Source organism: Mustela nigripes, chromosome 16 (genome assembly GCF_022355385.1).
Source record: "Mustela nigripes isolate SB6536 chromosome 16, MUSNIG.SB6536, whole genome shotgun sequence".
NCBI lineage: Eukaryota > Metazoa > Chordata > Mammalia > Carnivora > Mustelidae > Mustela > Mustela nigripes.
Genome location: NC_081572.1, coordinates 40,365,921 through 40,390,367, shown reverse-complemented (window position 1 = coordinate 40,390,367; position 24,447 = coordinate 40,365,921). Strand labels below are relative to the sequence as shown.

General features: G+C 55.1%; 1 protein-coding gene across 4 annotated transcripts in view; it reads left to right on the top strand.

Annotated features, from left to right (window-relative positions):
- The window catches only part of RAB11FIP4 (RAB11 family interacting protein 4), a 113,615-nt gene extending 92,600 nt beyond the window's left edge, over nt 1-21,015 (top strand). For 3 of the 4 annotated variants that reach the window (XM_059380507.1, XM_059380511.1, XM_059380509.1), the window contains 12 exons: nt 8,117-8,337; nt 9,825-10,019; nt 10,552-10,686; nt 11,040-11,075; nt 11,982-12,081; nt 12,367-12,470; nt 13,578-13,718; nt 15,353-15,434; nt 16,606-16,743; nt 16,840-16,998; nt 18,088-18,231; nt 19,514-21,015. In XM_059380507.1, the coding sequence (XP_059236490.1) occupies nt 8,117-8,337; nt 9,825-10,019; nt 10,552-10,686; nt 11,040-11,075; nt 11,982-12,081; nt 12,367-12,470; nt 13,578-13,718; nt 15,353-15,434; nt 16,606-16,743; nt 16,840-16,998; nt 18,088-18,231; nt 19,514-19,630 (1,572 nt within the window). In that variant the 3' untranslated portion in view covers nt 19,631-21,015. Of the gene's footprint in view, nt 1-2,512; nt 2,573-8,116; nt 8,338-9,824; nt 10,020-10,551; nt 10,687-11,039; nt 11,076-11,981; nt 12,082-12,366; nt 12,471-13,577; nt 13,719-15,352; nt 15,435-16,605; nt 16,744-16,839; nt 16,999-18,087; nt 18,232-19,513 lie in introns of those variants that run through there. The other variant, XM_059380510.1, reaches the window with a different exon arrangement.
- Nucleotides 21,016-24,447: the final 3,432 nt, after the last annotated feature.

The window sequence follows — 24,447 nt, the reverse complement described above, 5'->3', positions numbered from 1 at the left end:
AACTAAGGGTACTGTTCCTTCATAACTATTAGCAAGCGTAATTCCCTAATATCACCCAATATCTAGTCCATATTCCAGCTTCAATTTCGACTCCAATAGGACTTGCTAGCTAGGTGGTGGTTTGCTTATTTGTTTGAACTGGGATCCAATCAAGGTTAACATTTAGCTTTTCTGTCTCTTGATGAATCTAAAACAGTGGTTCTTAATAGTGTGGTCCTGGGACCATCAGCATCACCCAAGAACTTGTTAGAAACGCACTTTGGACGGGACTGGAAGAGATTATGCTGAGTGAAATAAGTCAAGCAGAGCGAGTCAATTATCATATGGTTTCACTTATTTGTGGAGCATAACAAATATCATGGAGGACAAGGGGTGTTAGAGAGGAGAAGGGAGTTGGGGTAAATTGGAAGGGGAGGTGAATCACGAGAGACTATGGACTCTGAAAAACAATCTGAGGGGTTTGAAGTGGCGGGGGTGTGGGAGGTTGGGATACCAGGTGGTGGGTATTATAGAGGGCACGGATTGCATGGAGCACTGGGTGTGGTGAAAAAAATAATGAATACTGTTTTTCTGAAAATAAATAAATTGGGGGAAAAAAAAAAAGAAGTGCACTTTGAGATATTTTATTTATTAGAGAGCCAGAGAGCAAGCATGAGTGGAGGTGGTGTGGTAGAGGCTGAAGCCGACTCCCCACTAAGGGAACCCAAGGACGTGGGGCTTGACCCAGGACCCTGGGATCATGACCTGAGCTGAGGGCACACCTCTAACTGATTGAGCCACCCAGACACCCCTAGTAGATGTTAGATCTTAAGGCTTGATTAGAATTGAGCATAGGAGGCTTGTCCTTAATCTTGTGTCCAGCAATTAGTTGATGCTAGGTTCGATCACTCTTTTAAAGTGACAATAGCCTGTTTTTACCACAGTCGAAATATTGGGGGGGGTTAGAGGGTGTTCAGAGGGTGTCAGGTGCCAGTGTCTAGTCTAGTTCCTCGTCAATCTCCAACCCAACGGTTTTATTCTGCAGTTGGGGACAGAGTGCGATTTGGGCCAGGTCTCGTTTGCGTGGCTCACACCTTCCGTCTCTCTTCTAATTCTGTTGTTTGCCTGCCCCATCAGTTACCAAGAGAGATGAATTAAAATCTCCACCGCTATTCATTCGTTTATTTGAAAGTAAGCTCTGCACCCACCATGGGGCTTGAACTCCTGACCCTGAGATCAAGAGTCACATGCTCTACTCCCTGAGCCAGCCTGGCGCCCCACCCTCCATTGACTTTTATTTTTGGCCTGTGTCCTGGTGTTTATGTTGTGTTGCTTATAAACACCACGTAGTTGTTGTCTTTATCTAGTCTGGTGGTGTTTGTTTATTAATAATGTGGTTTTATTTCATTTTCATTTTCTGCATTGCTACCATGGTTGAGTTCTGATCTTTGGTCTTCTTTTCCTCTTTTTTTTCTGTATCCTTTCAGATGTCTTAAGCATTTTTTATTCCTTTTTTTTTTTCTCCATTAGCGCTTTAGTAATACATTTTTAATTTTGAAGAGCGGACTTTTGAAATGCTTCGACATGCTCTTGGAATGCAAGTGGCGTGGTGGGGGAAGGGGGCCTGGAGGGTCTCCCAGTGGAGCGCGTGACCCCCTGTGACGGGCGCTGCCAGTGGGGTCCGAAGTCTGGCCCAAAGCCTAACAGCTTGAAAACCAGACCGTGGTGGCCCTTCCCTGACCCCTTTGGGACTCGAATGCCACCCCATGACCACAGATTATCTCTCCATGGACCCGCAGAGCCAGAGTGCTGGCTGACTGACTTACAGTGAGCAGCGTGCCCTGGCTGTGAGCTTGGGCAGCCCAACTTTCCCCATCGGTCACAGGCTTCCAGAAGCCTGCTGTGATCAAAAGGGAGGTGGGTGAACTTGGACATAGGGGAGCTGGATAGCAGGGCTGCATGGACATTGAGTGATCTCAAGCTCTGGTGCCAGCTATGTCAGACCCCACAGCCTTTGGGGCAGACTGGCCATGTGGGGCAGGCAGACCAGACCCCTCTGGCCAGTGCCTGTGTGGGTGCTGCCAGGTCTGCTACAGACTCTCCCTATTAGATTCCTTAAGACACAGTCCCTCTGCTTTGCCACTGTGCAGGAAATTTGCCTACCCTGGCTCTTAGGTTGGCTGTGGGGGAGGGGCTGGCTGTCAGACACCCTCATTTCTGAGTTTTTCTGGGAGCTACATGTCTTCTCTTTCTCTTGTACTCCTGTGACACTACCTTAGCAGCGTCTGTTGGGAGAGGGGAAGCGTGAGACTGGGGAGAGAGACAGTGCAGGAGTGTGATTAAGAACGTGGAAAAGAAGGCCCTTTGGGTTTCCACACCCCTTCCACTGTAGGGGCGTGTACCATAGCCGGGCCTCCATATTGGAGTGCCTTTGCTCTATGCAAATGGCCTGGGAGCTCTTGAGAACCGCAAGCCTTACTTTCTCTTTCTCTTCTCTCCGGTATCAGCCTGAGGTTCCACAGCTGGTGGGGGCCAGATCCAGAACCGAACCATGTCTGCCTGAGAGCCTCAGTTCTCCCACCTATAAAACTGGGTAACTTAGGACTTCCGTCCAGGGGCCAGGGAAGGAAGTGCACACTGGAGGGGTGATCCTGGCCACTCTCTGATCTGGCCCCTGGGGACGGGAACAGGGCAGTCTGTCCTATCTTCTGAACGTTGGCCTCCCCCACCAGAATGGGACTCTTTGGGCTTTCTTCATCTGACCATGTGCAGTCAGTCCCCAGGATTGGCCAAGACAGGTGATAAATGAACTCTAGTGGCTCCCCTCTTTGCCCTTGACCTTTCTGGGGACAAGCCGGGGCCTCATATCTGAGCCAAGGTTACTTCTGTTCCAAAGTTGAGGCTTAGACACCAGCCTCCCTATATAGAAGCTTACCTGCTCCTTTAGTCCCACCCTCGCCCTTTGACTGGCAGCCCAGCCACACTTTGTTGAGCCAGAACCGTATCAGCCACTGATGTGCACCGACCCCCACCCACAGAGCAAGGCTTGGCTTCAGGGCAGGGGTTGGTAGCCACAAGAGGGGTGGCAGGTACAACCTGGATTGCTTGCTAATCTCTGCTGTTGCCACGCCTGGATGGGTGGCTGAGTGATGGAGGCTAGGGGATCCCAGCCCAGGTAAGCAGATTCCCTCTCTCTGGACCTGGGGCCGTTGGCATCCACAAGTTAGCTCCCTAGTCTTTAGCTACCTGTGGTGAAGACCTAGAGAGACCCCGAGCAGGCCTGTCCCTCTGCCCAGGCAGTGGGTTGGCTGGAATTGTGACAAGGGATTTCATCCCCAGCCCCCTGCACCCCCGACCCGCTTAGCGTTACCCAGACATCATCCTGACTTCTCCCCTGCACCAGGCTTGGTTTGTGTCCCCCACCTCCCTGCTCTCTTCCCTGCAGTGGGGTCTCACGTGTGCCCACCAGTGTCTGGCTGCGAGGAAAGCTGGGATGTGCTGAATCGAGCTATTTTTACCCAGTCCTGTCCCTACAGAGCTGTTCTTTGGCTCTGAGTTACTGCCTGGGAAGTGGAGCTACAGCCAGGGCTGGGGATGGATGAGCCGGAGCCTCAGAGCCTCCTGGCCTCCCCTGCCCAGCCTGTGTCTCAGCCTGACACTTACTAAACTGTGTAATTAGCGTGCAGAGGGAGTGGGTGGAAGGGAGTAAGTGGAAGATGGCCCCGGTGGGGAGAAAGGAAGCACCTGCACCTCTGTAACTTGCAAACTTCAGGCTTCCAGAAGCTTGAACCCAGCCAGCATCCACCTGGTGTGTCGCTGGGGGTCGACGGGGTAGGGTCCCAGGGGGTTGGATAGAGGCCATCAGGCCTGGAGACAGCCTGGTTGTCTTCTCTCAACACAGTGAAGACCATAATAGCTCAGATTTATTGATCCTTCTCTGTGTGTGTTTAACACGTGTACTAACTGGTTTCCTGATGACCAATAACTCCCTTCTGCAGATGGGGAAACTGAGGCACAGAGCAGTTCAGTAAACCTAAGGTTGCAGAGCTGAGGGGTGGAGCTGGGGTTTGAACCCAGTCAGTTCTGCGCCCCTCTCTTCTCTGCCATGTTCCCAGTACCTGTGAGGTACGGAGCAATGTTCTACGTAGGTTCTTTATGGCTGTCTTGCCAGCTGGCTGTTTCCAATGAGGCTCAGAGACTGAACAGCTTGCCCAGGGTTGCACAGTGGCCAGTGAATGAGCCAGGCAGGCACCGAGGCCTCGGGGTTACCACAGCTGGGCTCTTCCCAGCGCCCCGTTCTGCCGTGCAGTTTGCGGCCACAGGTACCCACCACTCACCGGCCATGTGCCCCATGTGATGCCAACTGCTGGGGGTTCCGACACAGACGTCCCCGGGGTGACCGCCTTGAGGGCCTGCCTTCTCACAGGGAATGTGGAAGCAGGGTCCTTTGGAGTCCATGCTCTAGCTGTCTCAAAAATGGAGTAGTGGTGTACGTGACTTGAAGATGGAGTGCCACTGGGGCGGTTGGGGGATGGGGAGGACCAGATGAAGTCTTCAGGTCTGGGCCCTGCCGTAGCCCCCTCTGGCAGTGTGGACGGCAGGGCATTGTTGGCCCCTCTGAGGCTGGGATGACCTCTCCCACCATGGGTATTTTTTTTTTAACCAGCTGTTGAATTCAGCCCATGCCAACTTCCTACAGAGGAAGGAGTGACTTTGGGGCCTACTGGCAGCCAAATGCTGCCCTCCCTGGAGAGGGGCCTCCATGGCCAGCCTGTGTGCCTCTGGGTTCCCACCTCTGGCCTGGCCCAGCTGCATCCAGTCCCAGCCAGAAACGGGCTGGGGATATGGAGGGGGGACGCTGGAGATGCAGACCTGCCCTTCCAGAGCAGCTGGTTAGGGCCTGTTTTCCCAGCTGCAGGCCTCCAATCTCTCTAGAAACCCTTGGTTTCTGATAATTCCCCAGACCTAGCCGCTTGGGGAAGGTGTACTTCCTAGTCTCCAAGCCGATGAGTAGTTAGTGGCCTGTCTAGCACTTTCCAGCTACCGCCCATGCTTTGCCTCCTTTCCTGAGGTGTTTGGGATCAGAGCAGGCTGTGCCCACTTCCAGTAGCACCCCTCCCAGGCCCGGTGCTACACCAGGCCCTTCTCCAGAGGGCCCAAAGGGATGGGAGCAGGCTCAGGACATTCCCGAGGCAGGAGCAGGGGTGATGGGACCACTTTTGTCCAAGACAAATGCCAAATCAGTACTGACTGTCTCGACCAACCAGGGAATCTAGTTACTTTTCTTATAGCTGTCTATATATTATTTGAATTTAGGGGGAAACTACTAGAAAGGGTTTTGGAGTCCTAGAATTTTTAACTCACCTTGGGCTAATCACAGTGGGTTGAATGAAAAGGTGTTAATATGGGGAGGCAGTTGATTTTAAGAGAAAAGACTGGAGATTGAGAGTCTGTGTGCATGTGTACATGTGTGTGCACACATGCATGCGTGTGTGTGTGTGTAGCAAGGGGACGCTGAGGGGCCAGGACTCTGCCTGTCAAGAGTCTGGCTTCTGTGGCAGGAAGTCCTAGGGCAGTGCCAGCCCACTCTGAGCCTCACCTTCCCCAGGTGTCCCACAAAGACTACAAATCCTTCATCCCTGCCCTGTTCACATCCTGGATCTCCTCCGGGGCTGTTGTCAGGGCCAGCCGGGGCTGTGTGTGTGGGAGACAGACCACCTGCTTTGTCGACTGTGAAGGGCCAGGCACATGTGGACTCTGCTCAATCAGAGGATAAAATTATGCCTGAGAAGGGGGTGGTCTTTTTGGGTGGAGTGACCCCTGTGGGGGCATCTGACCCCTCCCGCCCGCCTGTGGCTGAGGACAGGCCATTCTTTCCTCTTGGCGCAGCTGTTGGGAGTGGGTATGTTGCTCTAGGACATCCGGGGAGAGGAGGCCATGGTCCCCACCTGCCTTTCGTGAGCTGGGTGTCTCTGGGCAGAGTGCCTGGCAAAAAACGGGGCCTCTACATCTCCGTGTCCAAGGGAACAAACATGAATTAGCCACCGGCATGCCGGGCCGAACGCCTGCAGAGCATGGCTGCTGGTCCCTACTCAGGGCCCTGCCTGCCTCCGGGGAGTGTGCTGGGCAGCAGACCCCCAGGACCCCTGCCAACCGAGCTTTGAGAGCAGTATAGGCACCAGTACCCCACAGTCCAGTCCTGCCCTGCCACCAACTCCCTAGGGGCCCCAGGCAAGTCCCTCGACTCATGGGAGAAAGGAGACCCCACTCTTGGGGCTGTGAAGACCAGAAGTGGCCATGGACTCCTGGAAGCCCTGGGGCAGGCCTTCCTCGCAAGCGTTAAGCTCCTGCTGCCGCCATGGCTGAGAAGGCAGAGAGCTCGCAGGTGAAGGAACAGAGCCGGGCACTGCCCCTCTGGGGCCCCCGCTGTCCCTGCTGGGCTGCCTGGCCCCCACCTGGCCCACGGTGGGAAGCAGGTGGCGCGGGCAGGAATGCTGGGCTCCACACTTACCAACACGCCCCTCTGATGCGCACTCTTCTCGTTGTCACCCCGAGATGCAAAATGCGTGACGTGTGGGTTGCAGTGGAGCCAAGCCGGTGGTGGCCGGAGAGGTGGGGGCCCTCGGCCTGCTGGCCGGAAGAGCTCTGGAGTTCTGGCAGGCTACCTTCTGAGCTCGTGAATACTCTCGTTCGTGAACTGGGGCTAAGAAGCCCTGTTCTGAAGCGTTGTCATGAGCCCACAGACTCTGTGCTAACGCTCAGCTCTGTCTCTGGACCTTGGGGACTGCTTAGTACATGGTGGTTTCTCCTGGGACGCAGCTTTAGGCTTACCGGTGTGGGGACCTTGCTTAGGGCCCCAGATCCAATGAGGCTGGGAGCCGTGTGGGATTGGATGAGTGACCTCGAGGTGGGAAGGGCCATGTGAACACTAGGTGGTTTTAATTACCCAGCCCCTCGGCCTCTGCAGTCAGGGGACCCTGGTGGCCTGATGCCGACTTTATTAGTCCATCTGATGCTCGGCCCGAGAGTCAGGGCACAGGCAGGAGCCAAGCTCATTAATTGTCGTCTCTCCTTCGGGCAGGAGGTCTTGGCCGGGAGAGACCGCCAGGAGGGCTGCCTGCCTCCCTTCTAGGGGGGCCCAGCCAAGCCTGTCACTGACCACCTCCCTCACATGTGCCTGATCCTGTTCTCATCCCAGGCACCTGGAGGTCCTACCCAGGCTCTGTTCGGTCACGGCTCTCACAGTCCTGGGGCTGCAGGGAGCACTTGTCACCGAGGGCTCTGCCAACCATCACCAGGGAACACTCCTGAGAACCTCAGGTGTAGCTTGACATCTCACAGAGGAGCAGGGGGAGGCAGGGCCCCCTTGGAAGTGGCAGCTCCAAGAAATGGTTTGTAGAGAGCTGCTTCTCAGACCAGGTGCGCTCTGAATAAAGCCAGAACGCTTAACCTGGACGGTGAGGTTCCAGCAAGTACGTCTGTACTGACATCAGGCTGGGCTGTTCTGGGCACCGGGGACCACCCCCAAGCTCAGAATCAAAGGACCCAGTGTTCTCACTCCCCAGCATGGCTGGGGTGGGCCCCGGCAGACTGCCGCTCCCAGGCTGAAGCCCCATCTTACGGCCAGGATTCATTCGCTGAGGTCCGCCTGTGTGACACCGTGATCCTCTGAGATCCCATTGTCTTTCCCAATTTCGGGGGGAGAACTGTGCTTCACAGAGGTCACCTGACACACCCGGAATCATGGCGGGCAGATTCCATGCTGTTCCAGCTCTGTTAGGTTGGGGTTGTGAATGGGGGCCATTCATTACAGCTCTGCCCTTAACTCCGTCACAAAGCATTTGGCTGCTTATGCAGACCGTGATGGGGACCCTGACGAGGCCGTCCAGGTGCCCTCAGCAATGTAGCCGGCCCCCTCTCCATAGATGGCTGTCCCCGGGGCTTCTGGCAGCCACTGTGAGAAGTCCCAGACAAATCACCTGCCAGGCATTCCTGTTCACAAGGTCCTGGGGTCTGGGCCTCCCTGTCCCCCACCCTCTGCTGTTCCTGGCCCTGCTGACATCCTTGTGGTCTGATGAGGTGTGCTGGGCTTCAGGGAACTAGTCTCACTCATTCTGTCCCTCTCTGTCTTTCCCAGGGCAACGAGGTGCCAGGCCTGACCTTTGCTGATGGCGAGCTCCTCCCCAGGGACCCTGGCTTCTTTCCCGAGGACGAGGAAGAGGCTATGACACTGGCCCCACTCGAGGGCCCCCCCGAGTCAGACATGGACAGCCCCATGGAGAGCACCCAGAGCCTGGAGGGGTCAGTCGCCGAGGAGAAGGACGGAGGGCTCGGGGGCCTGTTCCTGCCAGAGGACAAGTGAGTCTGTCTGGAGCTCCAATTAACCGGAAGGTGGTAGTTGAGGCCAGCCTGGAGACTTGGGCAGGGAGAGGGTGTTGGTCTCAGTTGAACATATGAAGTCATCAATTCTTCATCAGTTTTGACCTTAGGGGAAAAAAAAAAGGCAATTTCACATACATTTTTTCAGTGCAGGGCCTGTCTGCGAGTCAGGCTGTTCTCAGGGGTCTTTGGAGTTGTTCGTCCATTTTGGGTCCTGGGAACAGTCTGTCAGTGGTACCGTGACCAGCCACCAAGGACAACTGGTCAGGGACCACAGACCTGTTGACCATCTGGCTGACCATTTGCTACTTGGTCATTCCACCTAGTTTTTGGGACCGGTCACCAGGAGGCAGCCGGCCAGCCCAGTGGGGGCGGGCGGCCAAGAGTTTTAGTAAAATGTCTGGGAGAAAGAGAGACCAGGATTGCTCAAGGGCAGTGTGGGAGCATTACTGCTTCTGACCCCACTTGGTTGCCTGGTTTGGAGTGTGGAGGCCTAGTAGGTCGGAGAGACCGTCTCTTACGAGTGATGATACGCAGACACGACCTCACAACAACTAAAGGGAAGATCTGTTCCTTCTCAGGTTGCAGTCAGGGCTCAGCCTGCCTCTGACACAGTCACAGGCCAAGGCGGGGCGGGGGGTGGGGGAGAAGGGTGTCACCCCCGAGAGACCTAGGGTCTCTGACCCATGTTCTTTGCAGCGAGGCTTCTTTGGACTAGAAGCCGCCTCCGTAGACCAGGAGGAGCGCCTCCTCTGGTAGCTCGCGGTTCTTTCTCTTAAAACTTCATTTCTTTAAAAAACAAAAAACTTCATTTCTTATTAGAGTCCAGGTCAATTAAACAGAACCTGAAAAAGGTTGGAACGGGAGAATGGAGGGGAATAACTGAGCTAGTTCTTATCCCACCACCGAGCCCCCAGCCCCATGACCACGGAAACAGTTCTATGCCCTACTTTTCCTTATTCTGTAAATACCTTTTACTTTCTCCAGCTTGAGTTTTTACATGGAACTTTTAATTCATTCTTATTTTTCCATATTATTGCTACTATTATTTACAGACTTTCAACAGTTAGATAACTTATAATTTGATAGTTTAATTTCCTAATCCATATTCTAATTTTGCAATGGCAACTTAATCATTTAATGCGCTAATATTAGCAGTATAGAGTGTATCATTTTATACTGTATATGTTATGATAATTTATTGTGACTCAGTGTAGGGAACCCATTAGGTGGTAAGCAGTGTTCTGCTGTTCTGGTTTGGACGTCTCTTGTGCAGAAACCGTTTCTGTGGTGAGGTGTTTACCTTAGGATGAGGTCCCCCAAGTGTATTGCCAGGTTGAAAAGCAAAAACTTGATCAGGCTTCTGATCTCTGGGGCACTGACTGACCTCCCGGAAGGCTGGTGGGTTTCTCCAGCACGGGCTGTGGATAGGGTTGTGTTACCAGCCAGCCTTCTCTGACACCCAGGTCCCTGGGCCACGCTCCGTCCATGACCACGTCAGACCTCTCCACACACTCCACCACCTCGCTCATCAGCAATGAGGAGCAGTTTGAAGACTATGGGGAGGGGGATGACGTGGACTGTGCCCCCAGCAGCCCCTGCCCCGATGACGAGACCAGGACCAACGTCTACTCGGACCTGGGATCTTCAGTGTCTTCCAGGTGGCCCCGGGGGCTGGAATAGGGGTACAAGGAGAAGTGGCAGAACCAACCCAACCTCGTCCCAGGGGTGTTCAGAGGGCAGAGTCCTAAGCTACGTGGGTTCTGCTCCCAGGGTTTGGGGGTGCTGCCTCTGCACGCTGGTTGGGGAGCTAGAGTTCCTTCTCCCTCCTTCTATCTTGAGGAGGAAACAGAATAAACCCACCTGGGAGGCTGCAGACTCAGGGGTCTTCTTTGTCTTGCTTCCTAGGAGAACCTTGGGGTTGAAGGATCCTTCTCAGTAACACATACACCTCGTCATTGCTTACTCTGCCTGTAGCTCTCAGTTGCCATATCTGTGAAATGGGCTTCTCATTCATTGGCGTGTCAGAGTATTAAGGGAAGGAAGATCTATTGCTGTATTTCTACTTCCTCTGCCCCTAAACACACACTAGGGTCACCAGTATTGCGGAATCTGGTAAAGCAAGCCCAGGAGGATGAGGTGAGGCTGCAGATTGGAGAGCAGAGCATGATTTCCTTCTCTCTCCTGATTCAGCGCGGGGCAGACTCCTAGGAAAATGCGCCACACCTACAACAGCGAATTGCTGGATGTTTACTGCTCTCAGTGTTGTAAGAAAATCAACCTGCTGAATGACCTGGAAGCCCGACTGAAAAACCTGAAGGCCAACAGGTGGGGCCCCAGGAGCCAGCCAAGGGATGGGAGGCCAGGGCTAGGTGGGCAGGGTGGGGGGACCCAGCAGGGGAAGCTGCAGGCGAGGTGGCCCCACTATGTCTGGGCGATGAGAGCACTGTCAGAGGAGGATTGACCCTGGGGAGCTTGCATCTTTCTGTGACAGGAAGGTCGGGGTGCTTCTAGTTGGGACCAAGCTGATGGGTGAATTCCCTGCTGGGGGTGGTACAGAGCCCTGTACTGCACTTCAGTGGTCTTGCAGGCAAGGTATAGTACGGGGTGGGCTGGAGCCCCTTCTGTTCAATGACTGTCCTCTCTTTATATATATATTCTCTCTCTCTCTCTCTCTGTAGCCCTAACAGGAAGATCTCTAGCACAGCCTTCGGACGGTAAGGCCCCCCTTGGGAGGAGGGGTTGAATGCTGTCTCCCTTAACTGTTCCTATTGCCAGGGCCGCCAGCTGAGCGCCCAGAGGGGAATGAAGAATCCCAGAAGTGCAGGCCAAGTGGCCGGAAGAGGTCTACTTCTGAAAAAGAAGGGCCCCACTCCTCCCGCCCTCACACTTTGCACCTTTTGGCGCTGGACCAGTTGGCCTCTCCCCAGCCCCTGGCTGTTTGAGCTTCAGGCGGGCACATTGAGGATGCCCCAAGAGACCCAGCCCATTTCCCGGCCCTTAGTGGCCCTCTCCACACTCTGGGGCCAGCAGCTGGACCAGCACCTCCCAGGGCTCCTGCTCACAGAGATTGGACGGCAGGTACCCCATTGGAACTGGTCACGTGGCTCCAGGTTACAGCCTGCACAGCTGACCTCTGGGCACTTCCAGGATCCCACTCTGGATCTCAGGATCCAGGCTGTCCTACAGACTGGGCTGGGTCCACTCCTGGGGCTCTGGGAGCTGCTGGCAGTAAGCACCCAGGCTCTGGCTCAGGAGCAGGGCTGGGACAGGAGAGCCTGCTGGTAGAGATGCGGGCTGCTGCCTGGCAGGGAGCGGAAAGTGGGAGCCGCTGGAGAATGAGAGCTGGGTTTTGCCTCTGGCAGGAGTTCCCCAGGCACATGTTTCCTGTTTGCAGACCCACCCAGCCCACTGCCCTGCCCAGTCTGGGTGGGCCTCCTTCCCTCTGACCTCTCCCAGGGTCCCCAGGGATGCAGCAGAGCCGATTTGATGGAGGGGATTGAGTCTTGGGGGGAGACCTCAGGAGGAGCCTGTGCAGTAGCCTCTGCAGCCCCCTGCTCCTCCCTCACCCCTGCAGTCCCCAGAGGGCTGGCCTCTTTAGCCCGCCTCCCTCCTTCCCACAGGCAGCTCATGCATAGCAGCAACTTCAGTAGCAGTGATGGCAGCACTGAGGACCTGTTCCGGGACAGCATTGACTCCTGTGACAATGACATCACGGAGAAGGTGGGTCCTAGGAGGCTGGAGGACGGGCTTCATGTGTGCATGCTCTCTGGGGGTCGTGGGGAGCGTGCCCACAGCTCTCTGGGCACCTGGGAGGCGGAGACCCTGTCCTCGCTGCAGGAGGTGGGGAAAGGCAGCCCTGATAATGTGGGCACATATGCCCACACCCTCCCCACCCTCCATATGCAGTCCCCCGGGAGGCCTGACCATCCGTGCCACGGTTTCTGCTGCTCCGTCCTGTGGGCTCAAGGGTCTCCTCCTCCCCCACCACTGCCTCCCTTTTTGCAGGTGAGCTTCCTGGAAAAAAAGGTGACCGAACTAGAGAATGACAGCCTAACCAATGGGGACCTGAAAAGCAAGCTGAAGCAGGAGAACACGCAGCTGGTGCACAGGTCGGGGCAGGGGGCTTGCTCAGGGGGCTCTGGCTGTGACTCGGGAGCAGTTGTTGGTCTCTTTTGTGAGGGCCCCTGAGAAAAGCTGGGGAGATCACCCGCATGTCTTGTCCCTCCCCTCTAGATGTTATGATGCATCAGCCCCTTGCTATGTAGCCCTGTAGGTACCCCAGAACTGGTCTCTGGGACTCAGAAATGGGTTGGAGCTTGACCTTGACCTCCAGGTGTGCAGCCCCAGGGTGGGCAGGAGTTGGGATCCACTCTATTTCTCTGACCAACAATGAGGAGAGTCTGATCCCCACCCCCCAACCATCTGGGGATAGGCTGTGCAGAGGGAGATGGCTGGTGTGAGTCGGGGGCTTGCACCTGCTGCTGGTGGAAGGGCCCAGGCCCACTCACCGTGACTGCAGCGAGGTAGCACATATAGAGTATAGTGGTCCTCACAGGATGGCATCACACTTGGTAAAATGATCCCCAGCGGGGCTCTGGTCCTCAACCTTGTAGAGTCCAAAGATGGGTTCTCCTGGACACCCCAGAAGGTCAGCCTCCTAGAGGAACTATTACCAGTGAAATGTATGCTAGACTGCTCCATTAGCTGAGCTGCCAGTGGGACCCAGCCCTATCCTGGGTCTGGCACACTCAGGGCCACTATCAAAAGACTTGCCTGTTTTTGGAATCGAGGCAGCCAGTCGCTGACTTGCTTGTCAGAGGGCAGTGGCCAGGAAGGAGGAGAGCAGAAAGAGAAGCAGGGGTCCTGGGGGCTGCTTCATGCAGCCAGGGTGAGGCCTGCCATAATTCTCCATGCCTGGCCTGGGAATGCCACCTTCCCCGTGCAGCCTTGCTCCCCTCTGGACCAACCGCCAGCTCCTCCCCTAGGTGGTGAACTTGGCCTGTCCACCTCCCCTTCTGTGATGTGGTGTCCCAAAGTCATGTCAGTGCAGCTGCCAACCCCCAGGCTTGGAAAATAGGCCACCACTTTCCACAGTGGGACTGTTACTGAGCCAGGGTCTTGGGGCCAGGGGCTCCCAGAGTCACAGCCAAGTTTGGGGTGGGAAGACAGTAGCCATGAGAGCTGGCGCTGGACCAGAGTGTGCCCTCCCCCCACAGGGTGCACGAGCTGGAGGAGATGGTGAAGGATCAGGAGACCATGGCCGAGCAGGCCCTGGAGGAAGAGGCGCGGCGGCACCGTGAGGCCTACAGCAAGCTGGAGAGGGAGAAGAGCACGGAGATCGAGCTGCTCAACACCAGGTGGGCCCCTGCCCGGAGTGGGCTGGCGAGAGGGACAGGGCCTCCCCCAGAGTCCTCTGCCCTCCGACACGCCCTCCAGTCCCCGTGCAGGCCTGGGGCAGGCACTATCCCCATCATGGAGATCGGAACACAGAGCCTGAAAGGAGGCTTCCTGTTCTGACAGTTCCCCTCTTGAGAGCTGAGCACCTGGATGTGTTTCCCGGGAAGTACATGACAGAACCTCTGTAGTCCCACTTTCACACCAGGTACAACTGGAAACAGCGCAAGTCTATCAAGACAACAGGTGGAAAAACTGTGGTCTTTCGCCTGTCCTGGGCTGGGTCTGATGTCCAGGCTCGGAGCTCCCCCTGCTGTCAGATTCTCCCTGACCCTGAACACTTGGGTGCATTGACCCCGGGCCCCAGGGGCCAAGGTGAATGGAGAAGCAGGGCCTGGTTTCCTCGGGGCTTCTGAGCTGCAGGGATAGCTGCTGGAAGCTGAGGCTGGTAGAGAGAGGAGCAACAACCTGGGAATCTGGGTTGGTCACTCTTTAGCTCCATGACTTTGGACTACCGTGTCCTTTCCTGGGCCTCTGTTCCCCCATCTCTCATCCCTCCCTCCCGGCCCACCAGAGTGACCTGAAGGCAGGTGAGTCAGGGCCCCGTGGCCCTCACTAATGAGTCAGGCTGGTGAAGCCCCTTGGAGGCCACCTGGATCCCTGGCAGAGAGGACGCCTGCCCCTGTGCTCCTAGGGAGCCATGGGGAGCCCAGAGGGCAGTGGAGGCCTGGAAGCCAATGCTCCAGGAAAGAAGGAACAAGTGCAAAGGAGAGGGAATGTTCTGTAGGGATCAGAGGCAGAAATGACCCCTCCCTGTTCCATTGCCATTGACATAACAACTTCGGGCCCCCTTCTCAGGTCATTACGATGACCTGGGTACCTGGCCTGTGTCTCCCCGTGGAATCCTGTTAGCATGGCCCCCCATGAACACTGACACAGAGGATTACGACCGTCAGAATCTATGTCTGTGGGTATGCGGAGGCAGCTGCTGGAAAGCTGAGCAGAGAGTCTGGGAGGCAATGCCAGGGGGAGAAAGACAAGCAAATACTGTTCCTCTCTGAGTGTGAGTTCTTTTTTTTTTTTTATTTTTTTTTTATTTTTTTTTAAAGATTTTATTTATTTGACAGAGAGAGATCACAAGTAGGCAGAGAGGCAGGCAGAGAGGAGGAAGCAGGCTCCCAGCTGAGCAGAGAGCCCGATGCGGGACTCAATCCCAGGACTCCGAGATCATGACCTGAGCCGAAGGCAGCAGCTTAACCCACTGAGCCACCCAGGCGCCCCTGAGTGTGAGTTCTAACAGGAAGGCCCAGCCACAGCCAGCCACAGGAGGACTTTCTCTCTGTTTAGCAGAAAAACATCCCCTGTGTTGTTTCAGGCTGTGAGGACACATGCAGAAAGAATCCTGTGTTCTTACTCACAGATGAGTGTTTTCTTTTATCAAAAACATAAGGATGGTCATTCAGTGTCTTTACCATTTGCCTTGGGTGACAGGAAGCTCTTACTTGCTCTCTGTTGCTTTCTGGTACCTTCCCTCATCCAGGCAGCAGGGAATCGCTGCAAATTGTCGATCTATTCTAAGCCCCTCTCCTTTCCCCAGGGTGCAGCAGCTAGAGGAGGAAAATGCTGAGCTCAGAACAACAGTGACCCGGCTCAAGGCACAGACGGAGAAGCTGGACGAGGTGAGCGGCAGGTCTGGGTGTCTCAGACTTGGGTATTTTATTGCTCTTTTTAAGATTTTATTTATTTTATATGACAGAGAGACACAGTGGGAGAGGGAACACAAGCAGGGGCAGAGGGAGAGGGAGAAGCAGGCTTCCCGCTGAGCAAGGAGCCTGACTGGGGGCTCGAACCTAGAACCCTGGGACTTGAGCTGAAGGCAGATGCTTAACACTTCAACTGAGCCACCCAGGTGCCTACCCCTTCTTGAACTGAATCCCCAGAGAAGCAATGTTGGCCACAAAGGCCTTCAGTTGCTAGTTTCTGGAATTCTAACAGAATTGCCCTAACAGCAGCAACAACAGGCAATAAAATATGAATAGTAATTTGTCTTTCTATATTTTTGATTTTCCAAGTTTTTTTTTTTTAAGATTTATTTATTTGTTTGTTTGTTTGTTTATTTATTTGACAGACAGAGATCACAAGTAGGCAGAGAAGCAGGCAGAGAGCCGGGGGGGGGTGGGGGGAAAAGGGAAGGCCCCCTGCTGAGCAGAGACCACCCCCACACACACACTGATGTGGGGCTCGATCCCAAGACCCTGAGATCACGACCTGAGCCAAAGGCAGAGGCTTTAACCCACTGAGCCCCCGCAGGTGCCCTCCAAGTTTATTTTTTAGAGTGAATGTAATAAAAAATAAAAAAGAGAGAAGGAGGTTAGTTTCTGTTTGGCCACCCTGATTCAGGTTTCTTCTGCCACCACTGAAGGACGTCAGAGGCCTGGTATTTTTTCAGCTGTGTTTCTAGAATCCTAAGGGACCTGGCTGTTTCTTTCTTTCTTTCTTTTCTTTTTCTTTTTTTTTTTTTTAAAGATTCTATTTATTTATTTGACAGATCACAAATAGGCAGAGAGGCAGACAGAGGGAGAGAGAGAAGCAGGCTCCCTGCCGAGCAGAGAGCCGGATGCAGGGCTCAATTCCAGGACCCTGAGATCATGACCTGAGCTGAAGGCAGAGGCTTAACCCACTGAGCCACCCAGGCACCCCCTGGCTATTTCTTTAAGCCATGCTCCAAGGGCTCTGTGCCTACGGCTGACACAGATCCCTACTGAGTCCCCAAGGCATAGGGAACCTCTCTGGGACTGCCCTGCCCTGACCCGGTCACCCTCCCCACAACCCCCACCACCACCACTCCAGGAGCGGCAGCGCATGTCCGACCGGCTGGAGGACACGAGCCTGCGGCTCAAGGATGAGACTGACCTGTACAAGCGCATGATGGATAAGCTGCGGCAGAACCGCCTAGAGTTTCAAAAGGAACGGGAGGCGACGCAGGAGGTGGGTCCTGGGCCCGGGTTGGGGGGTAGTGGTGGGGAATGCCAGGGCTCCCTCCCACCGGCCCCGCCACCGCCAACCTGCCTGTCTCCCACACAGCTCATCGAGGACTTGCGGAAGGAGCTGGAGCACCTGCAGATGTACAAGCTGGACTGCGAGCGACCGGGCAGGGGTCGCAGCTCGTCCTCCGGCCTGGGCGAGTTCAGCGCCAGGGCCCGCGAGGTGGAGCTGGAGCATGAGGTCAAGCGGCTCAAGCAGGTGGGCACCGGGCAGCATTCCATCCCCGAGGGCTGGGTCTCCCCAGAGGAACCCAGAGCTGCGGCACCACCTTCCCCCAGCTGGCAGGGCTGCTCAGGCCCAACTCGCTGCTCAGCAAGGCGGCTTCCCTCCCAGATGCGTCTCATGCAAACCCCAGGGCCTTTGCTTGGACACCACTCTGCTATCCTTGGTGATGGGGGGAGAGTGAGACTTTACCCAGTTATGGATTGGTGTCTTGCTGTGTTGGCTCCTCCCAGAAGCAGACCCCAAGCCCAGGGTTCCATTTCAAATAACTTCCGGGAGCAGTCCCATGATCAGAGACCAGCTGGGGGAAGTGGGATCAGTGGGGGGCAGAGACCAAGGGAGGGCGTGCTGGTGAGTGAAGCCCCCACTAGCAGCCCGACCCTGGGGGTAGGTAACTGCTCTAAGTTACACCCCTGAATCGGCCTTTCCCGCACCCCACAGCAATCCTAAAACCCCAGCCTTTCCTCGTTCATGACAGGATGTCCAAAGTCCCAGGTGTGAGAACTTAGGAGACTTGGGACAAATGCTAGCATGTGGTGTCGGCTCATGGGGTCTGGGCAGGGCACGGTGGGGCACCAGCACTCAGGAGGAAAGGTGCCCCTGGAAAGAGTTCTCCCGGAGCAGGATTCCTGAACCCAGCTACAGAAGGAGCCTAGATCTGGCCTGCCGGCCCAGAGACCCTAGAGCCTCACTCTTTACAGAGGGCCGCTGTTGGAAAAGGAGCTACCCAGTGGGCCATGTCCCCACGTGGGGCATCAGGAGCTCCTCTTCTGGCTCATCCTCCCCCAGGGAGGAAGTGTAGACAGGAGCCCTGCCCCTGTCTGGAAATGCAGTTCCCCCGAGTAAGCCTGTAACTCCTCCTCAGGACCCTGTGACCTCCCAAGAACCAGGCCTCCACCCTAAGCCTGGCAGAAGCCGCATCATGTATAGGCTTCTTGAGCTGGCCATGACACACACGAGGGGAGGGTACTGGTAGCAGTCAGGAGACAGTGAGTGCCAAGAAATGGGTTCTGGTGGGTTCTGGATGCTTCTGGGAGCTGATGTTGCCTTTGTCCTCCTGCACAGGAGAATCATAAGCTGCGGGATCAGAATGATGACTTGAATGGACAGATCTTGAGCCTCAGCCTCTATGAAGCAAAGAACCTCTTTGCCACCCAGACCAAAGCCCAGTCTCTGGCTGCAGAAATAGACACAGCCTCTCGTGATGAGGTAACGTGCCCATTCCTTCTTCCTTTGGCGCCTTGGCCCCTCCTCTATGAGTCCTGTCCAGTTCCTGTGTGCTGTGATAATAAGCCCCAGGCCACCCAAGCAGGAAAAGCAGCCCAGAGCCTGCAGGTGGAGCTGCGTCAGTTCTGATGTCCTGCACGTGCTGGGAGAAGCCCGGGTTTGGGAACAGAGTGGAGTTTGAGTCTTTGCTCCACCAGAAGCATGCCGTGGATCAGCATGCTTGCTTCCATCAACAGGTAGTGCGGAGAGGCTAGAACTCCTCTCCCTCAAGCCAAGAGGGGAAGGACCCTAGCCTTTCTTGAGCAGCTGCCTGTCTGTATCTTCTGACAACTAGAAGGCTTTCTGGACGCTTCCATGTTGCAGATTGGGGAACCAGGACACAAGATCACCCAGCCTGGGAGTGAAGGACCCAGGTCTCCAGAACCGAAGTCCATCCTTTCTGCCCTACTAGGGTGCGGTTATGAAGGCCAAGGCCTCCAGTAATGCCCTGGTCACATTTTAACATCAATTGGAAGAAGTCCCTAAACCACCTAACCCCATGCTTGGGACACAGAGCTAAGAGCCCATCCCTAGTCTTGGGGGGGCTCCCACCTGGGGACAGAACCAACATTTTCTCCTAAAGGACACATCAGGAATGGACCCACACAGGCGGGGCTGGGGTGGTGACAGGACCATTCCAGGTAGAGGAAACAGCCAGAAGCCGTAGGAGACTTAGGGCCCTGGGACTTGGGGTGTCGTTCCTTTTTTTTTTTTTTTTTTTAAAGATTTTATTTATTTGTCAGAGAGAGAGAGAGGGAGAGCAAGCGAGCACAGGCAGACAGAATGGCAGACAGAGGCAGAGGGAGAAGCAGGCTCCCTGCCGAGCAAGGAGCCCGATGTGGGACTTGATCCCAGGACGCTGGGATCATGACCTGAGCCGAAGGCAGCTGCTTAACCAACTGAGCCACCCAGGCGTCCCGGGGTGTCGTTCTTTATCAGAAATGTCTTTGGCCAGTGTCCTCAGCCTGTCCCACTTGGGTCCCTCCACAGACCACCTGGGGTTGGGGCTGGGCGGGTGAACAGTTCACACTCCTCAGGTGTGAGCGGCTGCTGCTTTAGCTGGTTCTGGTGGCTGAGTGCCAAGGTTGGTCCTGGGGCCTGCCTTGCCCAGGGTTTCCCGAGCTTCTTGGTCGTCGGGCACTGGCTCACATGTGAGCTGGCAATCAGCTACCTCTGCACCAGAGCCCGGGCCTGGCCTCTGACCTGCATCTCCCATTCCCTCCAGCTCATGGAAGCCCTGAAGGAGCAGGAGGAGATCAACTTCCGGCTGAGGCAGTACATGGACAAGATAATCCTCGCCATCCTGGACCACAACCCCTCCATCCTTGAGATCAAACACTGAGACAAGGGCTGGCTACAGAGCAGCCTTGGGGACTCAGACCCCCGGACCCTGGGACCAAGGGGCAGACCCTGCTTGGGGATGCAGCCCAAGCCAGGCCACGCACGCAATTGAGTGCGCGTGCGCGCGCACGCGCGTGTGCACACACACACACACACACACACACACACACTGTAAATGTATCTCCGGCCACCACGCCATGTGTACTGGTGTGTATGTGGGGGAAGCCGTGCACACAGCAAGGGGTGAGCTTGGGGCTGTGGGTGTGGGTGACATCTGTGCCCTTCCTGTCCCCTCATTCTGTGGCCTGTCTGCAGGGGCAGATAGTCCTGGATGTGGGAGGGACAAGGTCTGCGATCGGGAGTTACTTTAATAACAAGAACTGGAAGATGGCGTATCAGAATCTGGACAAAAATGATTCTACCTCTGGGGAGGAGGATTAAAACATGCTCTAGTGAGACAAGCTCTTTCACACCAGTCCCTGTTCCCTCCGGGAGTGGGAGCCGATGTCTGATCTTTTTCAGGAACTCAAATGCCCGACGACTACATCCTCCCCAACCTTTGACCACCTTTGAAGCCTAGGTGCTCAGGCCCTCCCAAGACCCCTCCCCAGCTGGCAGCTCCCGCGATCCTTGGGCACTGTGTGTCCAAAGGACTCAGGCCTGCAGAGGCCCAGCTAGCGTGGGGCGACCTTCATTCCAAGAGTTCTTGGTATTTTTAGAGTTCCCTGTACACTTCCCAATCCCCGCTTACCTACCTCTTTCTGTTTTATTTTTAAGACCGTGAAACATAAGCAGCATTTAACTTGGGTGTACAATAAAGGGATTCAAAGGAAGGAGCCGGGGGACACCGGGGGGGGGGTGGTCTGCAGTACGTGTTGGCATGGGCCATCCAGAGACCTGCTGTTCAGGGAGGAGCTCGCTCACTCGCCTGTTCGTTTCCTTCCCACTGCTGCATCTTAGGAAAAGCGAAGCACGGAGGGACTGTTTCCATGGCATCGGTGGGCTGGGAGTGGACCTTCCTTGCTGCCCAGCTCCCTGGTCTCCACAAGGCCTGGGGATTCTGAGCTCTGGGCTTGGCTCAGCTGGGTGTCCCCCACCCCCACCCCTGACCTGGGATCCCAGCTTTTAGAAACACTCTTGCATTCCATTCTCAGCCCTGCGAGGTGTGCTGGTGAGAGACACAGTTGGACGTTGTATGGAAACCTTAGCCTTCCATCCTCAGTGGCACGTAGGGGAAATGCACCCTCTGGATTTTTAATGTGATCTTTTGTCTTGGGCAGCTGGAAGTAGATAGGGCACTTTGAGTTTTCCTATTTGTTTCAGTGGTACATGGCTTTTGATTTGTTTCCTTAATCCGAGTATGTATAAATATGTATGGTCTTATTTTTTCACCTGCAGTTTCTTGTTGTCTTCAGCAATTCCGGTGGAAAAAGGAAAGTCTGGGCATGTTGGGGAGAGGCCTTGAGGGGTGTTTGCAGAGAAGAGAAGACAGTAGAGGGTGGAGAGGGGCTTGGGGACTGGGGGATGAATGGTTCCTGTTCACAAAGGCAGGACCGGTCTTCACTCCGTGCCGGTCAGCTTCTGCTGTTGTTGGATCGCGTGGTTTCTCTCTAAGCCCATGTGTGGGCTTTGTTTCACGCCACAGATAATGGGGCTGCGTTGGTCTGATTCAGGACTTTGGGGTCACCCACCCCAAGCAGACTAGGGCATTCGGTCTTCTGGGAGTCTCTCAAGCCCGTAGGACACTGGTGTCCTTGGGCACCTCCGGGGGTCTTAGAAGCAGCAGCAGCAGAAAGCAGGAGGAGTGGGTCTCTTGAGAATTTGCTAAGAGGCGGGAATGGCCCCCAACTAAAGGAAAGGAAAGAAGACGTATCATGACTTGGCTTTAGTCTGGATTTTCCACTGGAAGGAGTCCTAGGGAGGCCAGCCACATCAAGGTCCTGGTGCATGCAGGACTCACCCCAGGGGTGAGCATTTTATATGTTAAACTTTCTGTGCCCTTTAGCTGCACTGATACAGAATTCCAGAGAAGGCCCCAGAGGCCTGGATTACACAGTCACTATGGGGATGGGAATTTCTGCTTTTGGAAAAGCGGGTGGAAAGCCATCGACTTGCAGTGTTTTGCTGCCCCCTTCCTGAAGGGGGCGTTTCGGGAGTGGCTTCCCTGAGGAAGCCTGAGTCTGAAAGGCCCCTCTGGACCATCCTGGTGCTGGGCATGGGGGTCTCTGGAAGAGGGCCGACTTTAAAGTGAGGTGAAACTCCACATCTTCACCCAAGCATCACCCATCCAACCTTCTTCAGCCGAAGTTGTCTTATGAAACCTAGGCTGTCATTCCAGTTGGTGTTTCTAAGTGCTCTTCCACGCGTGAGAGCTAGTCCGCGGGAGGCCCATGGCCTCCAGTGAGGGTTCCCAGAGGTACTAACTCTGGGAGCAGGTGCGGCAGACCCCGCCCCCTTCCTGGGCTGCCCCCTCCTTTGTCTGTTGTCTAGTTGGGAGGTCTGCTGCAGCTGCCAGGTGGTACCCACAATGCCCCACTTGGTGTGCATTTCAGGCGAACAGAACAGACCTCCCAGGAGTTGTTCTGTTCCATGCAGTACTTGGGACATGTCTGAAATGGAGAGATTTTAAAAATTCTGATAACCCAGACGTTCAGTGTCATTGGTGTGGAGTGTGGCCCGGCTGTTGGAATGTTTGAAGAACTCCCCAGATGATTGTAACTTAACTGAGTGCCCTAGGTGTGATTTGTTTTGATTTGTTTTTGTTTGTTTGTTTTTGCTAAACCGGGCAACTCTACCAAGTAGGGATTAGTAGTAACTCTTCTGAAGTTGTGAGGTGTTTCATGGGCACCCGGAGAGGGTCCTTCAACAGACCCACATTTTACACGGCACTTGACTATCCTTAATTCAACAGAAAGCCAAACAATTTGCAGAATCAGTGAATGAGCTTTATAAAGTTCTAGTAAAAAAAAAAAAAGTACATATTTTAAAATTTGAATTGGCCAAGTTAGACATATTATTTTAAGCTTGTAGATTCTTTGAGAATTGTCAGAGGGAAATTCCTTTATTTTGACTTTATTTCTTACCATTACAAAAACAGAGCCCAAGAACCTCCCAAAGCACTTGGACCGGAAACAGTGGTTTTCAGCTTGGGCTGCACAGTGGGATAACCTGGGAAGATTTTCGAAATTCCGCTGAGTGAACCGGCCACTGCCCCACCCCAAGATTCCAATTTAATTGGCTTGGGTGTGGCCCAGGCATCCAGATATTTAAAGAGCTCCCCAGGCCATGCTGATGTGTAGCCCAAGGTGGAGACTAGAATGTTCCGCGTCAGGAGTGGAGAAAAGGGGTAGAACTGGCTGCAGGGTCTGTTAATCCAGGTGCTACCTTAACGGTGGGGGTGTCGGTGGTGGCTTTGATGGGTGGTGAGAAGTGAGCAGATCCCTCACCCCAGCATGGGAAGCCATATGCCTTCAGGAACTGGTGTATCCAGCTGTTTTCCGCAGCCTGGGGGTAAGCAAACCTGCGTGGGCAGGTCTCTGCCTGGTGCCTACAGAATCGCACACGGGCCCATTCTGGAGTCAGGGGCGGGAAGGGCTGTACCCCTGACGACAGCCCCAGAAACAGTTCTCTACTTGCACAGCCGAAGAGGGCACTCTTGCTGGCTTTGTGGGGTTTATCTCTGATCCGTTTTCAGGCTGGGTGGACGAGCATCCCCCCAGCTCTTCCACTGTTAGTAGCCAAACCAGCATCCCGGCCTATGTTCTGGTGGCTCTGGAGCCCTCATCTGCTGGCAAGTCTGGTTTCTAACCCAGTCAGGTCTGGCGGTCCGGGGGTGTAGATACTTCCGTTCCAATAAAGGGCTTGATAACCAGCAGAAACCTGCAGGGGCCTGGTGGCTCAGCGAGGAATTAAGCCACTTTTTGTGCTCTGTGGCTCTGTGTGTTCAATGCATTAGCAAATTTAAACCTAAAAGCCAGGGAAGTTTGGGGATGGTCACCATGCCAAGGAAATGACTATTTGCCTGGCAGGTCCACAGTGACTCTGAAAGCGCTGGGGAGGGTTTTAGGTTGAGGACTTCAGTGCTGGCATTCCCCCCCACCCCGGCCGTGCCTGCTGAGGGGGCTGTAAGCCAGAGGGGCCACATACCCCCCATGTGACTTCAGGTTCCTTCCCTTGACCTGCTGACCTTAGGGACCTTCTGGGCCTGCCCTAGCCTTGTGGCAGAACAGCTCTAAGGCCCTTCTGCCACACTCTGCTGCCTACCTGAGAAAATCGGCTGCCTTCTGGAAAGGCTTCTAAAAGCATAGACCCTGGTGAAGTGTGATGTCATATGTCACTCCGATCTTGTAGGCTCCTCCTCTCTCCCTGGGACTGTACGGGGAAGGCTATCTGCCATGAGCTGCGGGTGGCTGAGAATGGCACGGCCATGGCTGCCCATGCAGGCTGCTGCCTGGGGGAGACTGCGCCTCCTGTCGGGCCCCTGGGGAGGGGGGAGACCGTACCTTCTGGTGGGCCCCTGGGCCGGGGGATAGGGCTGTGCCTCCTGCCAGGCCCCTGGGTTGGGGGAACCTGCCCTCCTGCCAGGCCCCACTGCTTTGCTGTGCTGCACAGGCCTTGTTTCGTCTGCATGGTTTGGGGTCGTCGTCCTTGTGCCTTTTTTCTTCCCTGTCGCCACTGTACAGGAGTTTCCATGTCCCCGCTGCCCCTTTTCTACATCCTCTCTTTTCCTCTGGTCCTTCCCAAGCTCTGTAAAAGTGTACATAGTACCTCCACAGGCCCGGAGTGCTCCTGGGCCAGCCCCCCCCCCCCCCCCCCCCC